We start from the raw sequence: 6000 nt of genomic DNA, 5'->3' as shown, positions 1-6000 counted from the left end.
TGAGGGTGAACAAACTGTTTGTCTTTGTAATTGGTTGCTGCACATGCTTGCAATCATATCATGGACAAGATCTTTTTTTTGGACACACACATTTCCCAACCTCTCACTATTTGGGAAAGATCCAGTTTTTCTGTTTTTTTCCTACAAAACAAATAAACGTCACACTGACTTGCCATGTTCCAGTTCATTCACTTACCCTCTCCAGTCCTTGCACATTCCTCATAATTTACATTACCATCCTGTTTGGAGTCATCAGCAAATTTGAAAATATGACAAATGATCCTCACATCCAAATCATTCATGTAAATTATAAACAGCTATGGACTTAGCACTGATCATTGTGGTAACCCATTAATAACAGCCTGCTATACTAAGTGTGATCTGTTTATTTACGCTCACTGCTTTGTGTTCTACTAAATAATTCTCAATCCATACTCATATAATCCCTTGTGCTCTAATTTTATTTACTAACCTTTTATGTAGGGCCTGATCAAAAACCTCCTGAATATCTGAAAACAACATATCCACAAGGTCCATTATCTGTGCTACAAGTAGCATCCTCAAAATACTGCAACAAACTTGTCAGATGTGACTTCCCTTTCATAGATCCATATTAACCAATTTTGCCACACTTAATTTGTCAGTGTTCCTTTGCAAAATTCTGCTCCATCTATACTATTTACTTTGGGCCCTAATGCAGTGCAATGAGCAAACTTAAATATATGGCTCTCTATTTCTTCATTTAAGTCAATTACAAATATAATGAAAAGCTGTGACCCCATTGCAGATCACTGAAAAATACAATCAGTCATAATCAAGCACATAATATCCCTACTCTCTGCCTCTTACCCCTAAACAATTCCATATGCAAGCCATTAGAGTGCCTCCATTTCCATAATGATCATTTTTTTAATTATCTTGTATTTGAAACCTTTCTGAGCAACATCTAAAAGTCCATAAAAATAACATCTAGGAACATTCACTATCTACCGTGTTAACAATCTCCTTGATATTTTCAACTAGTTTCATTACATATAACTGAAATCTATATTAACTCTCTTATATCAACTAAAGTGCTCCATCATTCTGTCCCTAATAACAGATTTTAGTACAGTCATGTGCCTGCAACTGACATGATATTAATTGGCTTCTAGTTTCTTAGATTATCTTTGCGTGGTTATTAAAAGTGAAAGGTCAGTGAAATTTTCCAGTAGAATGGGCCAATTTCTGAAATTATATCACTTTAGTAAATGGTTTCGAAAATTGTTTTTAGCATTGACTTGATTCCATATAAATAAAGCGATCTGTTATTATATCAACTGCATCACGGCCTTTTAAGATGCCAAAAGAAGCTGAAAATTGGTTATAAATAAGCACTCATTCACTTCAGGTACATAATTCTTTCAAGTTTACATCGCATGTAGACGGCGGGGGGAGTTAAGAAGGTGTTTAACATGCTTGCCTGCTCAAACTTTTGAGTATAGGAGTTGGGGCATTATGTTGAGGTTGTACAAGATGTTAGTGAGGCTTCTTCTACAGTATTATGTCCAATTCTGGTTACCCTGTTATAAGAAGGATATTATTAAGCTGGAAAGGGTTCAGAAGAGACTTAACAGGATGTTGTCAGGAATTGAGTGTTTGAGTTATAAGGAAAGGCTGAGAATTTTTTCCATTGGAGGGTAGGAGGTTGAGAGGTGACTCTGTAGAGGTGGTTAAAATCATGAGAGGTATAGATAAAGTGATTGGCAGGTATCTTTTCCATAGGGTGGAATATTTTTAAGGCGAGAGGAGAAAGATTTAAAAAAGACAAGGGTGCAACTTTTTTTGCACAGAGAGAGGTTCGTGTGTGGAATGAACTTCCTGAAGAAGTGGTGGATGTGGGTACAGTTACAACCTTCAAAAGACATTTAGTTAAGTACATGATTAAGAAATGTTTGGAGCGATATGGGCCAGGCGTAAGCAGGTGGGACTGGGTTAGTTTGGGATTATGGTTTGCATGTAATGGTTGAACCAAAGAGTCTGTTTCTGTGCTGCATGATTCTATAACTCTATGACTCTACACTTATTAGATTACATAAATTAAACTGCAGAATTTTGATATTTAGTTGTTCAACCTGATAATTTGCAATTTAGAAGTATATGTGAGATCAAGTGTATTTTTAATGATATATAATGGCAATTGTTGCAAGATTTTGCACCTGTGATGGAACCTAGCATGCAGGTTCTACCACAGAAATCATAAAATAGTGGCCACATTGGCTATAATTTCTCAACCTTTATCTACAGCATATGAAGGCCCTCATATCAGGAAAGAATCTTGTAAAATGTCCTTCCAAACATAGTTCTCTTCTACCCAAATTACCAGACAGATTTCAGTCAATTAGCAGGTCGTAAGAAAGTAATAGAGGATAAAGCACACAATGAGGAGAAGAGGTTGAACATCAAAGAAGGTGAATACATACTTCATGGAGGCGTCACTAAACGTTTAAGAGTATCCAAGGACTCACTTGCCTTAGCTGTCAGAAAGTTGTATTAAATCAGGAAAACAGTGTTTCAATATGTGTTTGCATCAATCTAGTCTGATCACAGGATGCCAGACACATCTGTCCATATATGAATGGATTTACTGATATAAAACTGTAACATGAAACATTTCCCCACACCACTGCTCTTATAATGCCATACACAAATGACGACAGCAATTTGCTACAATGTTAATACTGGAAGAAGACGCTTACATATTTAATAACTTGCACAAGAGGATCTTGCCAACCATCCAAGTACTTTATTATTTGATAACCGAAGGAAGAACTGCTTCTGAGCTGCCATTTTCTGATTCCCTCTCTGAGTTCCAAACACCTTCCATGGCCTACAGTTCTGTACAATTTAGGCAGCCAATTTCAGGCCAGGGTAGAGTGGCAAGAGAAAGAGTCTCTCCACCACACTGAGTGGACAGGGACGTTCAGCAACAAATCACGAGCATAAACATGCTGGATTCTGGAGTCTTAGCCATGAAACTGGTCACTAAAGGTATCTGCAATAGAAAAGAAAGTGGAGAATTTCCAAAATGAAGTTGTTGAGTGGAGAGTGCCTTAATAACAACAATCCACGCCTTACAATGTGTATATTATTCCACTTTTGTTGTATATTGTCTCAGAACACACTCATAATTTTTAACAGTAAGTGTATTAACAATGCTTCAATAAAGTGATTGATAATGAAAAGGAAACACAAAGAAATTGGAAAGTTGCTAGGGCCATGGTGAGCTGACTCCCTAATGGTGTTGTGATGTGGTTCACTGGGCTTGCCCATTACACATTTCAGATCAAATAAGCTGGCCAAGTAGCTTGCACAAACCACAAATGATCCAGCTTGATTGTGTGCAGAGCTTTAGAGCAGTCAACTCCCACACTGCCACAAGGCTAAGCAACAAGGACAGGAAGCTCTGTGGCAAATAAACATGGACATAATTGGCGGCATCCTTAAAATGTGCCTCATTGTCGACTTCTCCTTCCGAGGAGAAATACCTGGTAAGTTTCTTTATACACGTTGCAACTGCTGATTGGATTTAAAGCTGCTTTACTTCTCATAAATGCTTAACACTACCACTGTACTTTTAAACAAACAAAATTCGATTTATTATGTAATCCATTGGCACTTAGTAGATAATATATTTAATGATATCATGCTTTGTTATATTGCATCCTTAAAAAAATGATACAGTGCTTCCCAAACGTGTAATTTTGGGAAATATTTATCAAATGTTTCTTTTTACAAAGTGTAAACAAGTTACAAAATTATTGACAAGTTTAAACACAACAAGATAAGAATGTGAGAATGATATAAACTGTGTGTATGTAATAGTCTGAGCCTTGCACTAAAAATAATAATTGAATTGTGATTAAACTCATACTGTTAATTTTACTGAATGTATTGATGTGGCAGGTTTATTTCACGTGATTACACATTGTTATACTTTGTTATCTAGACTTGAAACTTCTAGTCACCCACCTCTGAGCTCATCCAAAATGTTGCTGCTTGTACTATAGTTAGTGTCAAGCTCAGTTCAAACATTAGCCCTCACAGATCTGCATTGATTCCTTATCCAGCAACACCTTGACTGTAAAATTTTCATTAAACGTAGTGTTTAAATCTCTCCATGGCTTCACCATCCCCTATCTCTGTAAGCTGTTAGAACACCCAAGATCTCTGCACTCTGATTTTTCTAACTGATTTTCATACCACTCCTTGCATGGTTACTGCACCTTCTGCTGCCAAGCATCTAAATTCTCGAATTACTTTCTTAAAGCCCTTACCTTTCTACCTCCTTCTCTTTTTAAAGCCACTCTTTAGAATCTACTGCTTTGACCAAGATTTGCATCAAAAACAACTCAATGTAAATCATTGATAATGGCCAGTAAAATCCTTTGAAATATTTTTTGTGCATTAAAGATGCTGTGTTAATGTTGTCATATTGAACTCAGCGTTTAGAATTCAGGAGAAAAATTCAAATGGAACAACTTACTGTTTGTTCATAGATGATAACTTGACATCAGAAATATCCACCTTCCTTCCAGTATGAACAAATACTACACACTTTTATAGAACAGATAATATCTCTGAAGTTTTACAAGACAGTAATATTAACAGCAACCACGGCAAGCGACAATATATACAAATGTGACAGATTTGAGGGAGGGAAGAGCATTGAGTCTGTTTATCTTTAATGCAATTTATAGTCAATGCATACTAACCTTGCCAATTCCAACATAAAAAATCTCTTGAGCAAAGTTTTATTCATACTGGCATAGACTCAGAACACATAAATAGCTATACATAAAACTTGTCTTAGACTTCACATCCAACTCCAGCTTTCTCAATGACAGATGTTAAGCTAACTGGGCTATAGTTACCTGCTTTTGTTTGTCTCCTTCCTTTTTCAAATAAGAGTGTTGCATTGGCAGTTTTCCAATCCTATAATATTTTTCCAGAATCTAAAGATTCTTGAAAAGTTGCTATCAGTGCATCCATTCTTTCTGTAGTGAACTTGATTGATTATCATAGATTGCAATCCACCAGATCCAACAATCCACCATATCGACCTTAGTTTCTCTAGTACTTTTTAATCTAGTGATACTAATTGTTTTTATTTCCTCCTCCACATCTTACTCCTTGATTATTTACTATTTTTGGAATGTCTTCAACTGTGAAGACTGACGCAAAGTATTTATTAAACTCATCTGCCATTTCTTGGTTCCCTTTTGCTATTTCCCAAATCTCATTCTCTGAGGGCCTATGCTTACTTTGGCACTTCTCTGTTCCTTTCTATATATCTAGAGAAACTATTACAATCCTTGAAATTGCCTTAAATGCTCACAATGTGAAAGGTCACAAACCTGAAATGTCAACTGTTTCTCTCCCTTCACTGAACTGTCAGAACTGCCAAGTAACTTCCATCATCTTCTACTCTTGTTACTTTTTAATGATAACCAACACAATTTAATATAATTTATCTCTCCACTCTGCAGGCACCCTGCCTCTATTCATGATGAAGGGCTTTTGCCCAAAACGTCGATTTTCCTGCTCCCTGGATGCTGTCTGACTTGCTGTGCTTTTCCAGCACTACTCTAATCTAGACTCTGGTTTCCAGCATGTCCAGATCTTGTTTTTACCACAATTTAATATAATGTGAAGCATTTTTCTAATTTTCTATAAGGTGTCAGAGGATTTATCAAGGTACAGAATCTACCAGCTACTGTAACAATAAAAGAAGACACTCCTGCAGGAGTTGCTATCTTCAACTTTTCAGTTGTTGCAACAAGTACTGAAATTACATTAACTCCGAAAATAGCAAATACCAATCCAGTCAACAACTTCTTTGCTATCTCAATTATAACTGACATGTACTTGGAGGTAAGGCCATTTTAAAATTAGCATTACTAAGTGAAATTAAATTAACGTTCGGGGAGAGGGGAAATCTGGTGACTGTCAATTCCACTC

The 6000-nt window shown here is 36.3% G+C and overlaps 1 protein-coding gene across 1 annotated transcript in view; it reads left to right on the top strand.

Moving 5' to 3' along the window:
* The first annotated feature begins 3252 nt into the window (after positions 1-3252).
* The window catches only part of LOC122559421 (cadherin-related family member 3-like), a 53002-nt gene continuing 50254 nt past the window's right edge, over positions 3253-6000 (top strand). The window contains exons 1-2 of the mRNA XM_043708869.1: positions 3253-3530; positions 5717-5913. Coding sequence (XP_043564804.1) covers positions 3461-3530; positions 5717-5913 — 267 coding nt within the window. The 5' untranslated portion in view covers positions 3253-3460. The remainder of the gene's footprint in view (positions 3531-5716; positions 5914-6000) is intronic.

This window comes from Chiloscyllium plagiosum, chromosome 19 (assembly GCF_004010195.1).
Source record: "Chiloscyllium plagiosum isolate BGI_BamShark_2017 chromosome 19, ASM401019v2, whole genome shotgun sequence".
Lineage (NCBI taxonomy): Eukaryota > Metazoa > Chordata > Chondrichthyes > Orectolobiformes > Hemiscylliidae > Chiloscyllium > Chiloscyllium plagiosum.
Note: the sequence above shows the minus strand (reverse complement) of the source record. Positions and strands in the feature narration are given on the sequence as shown.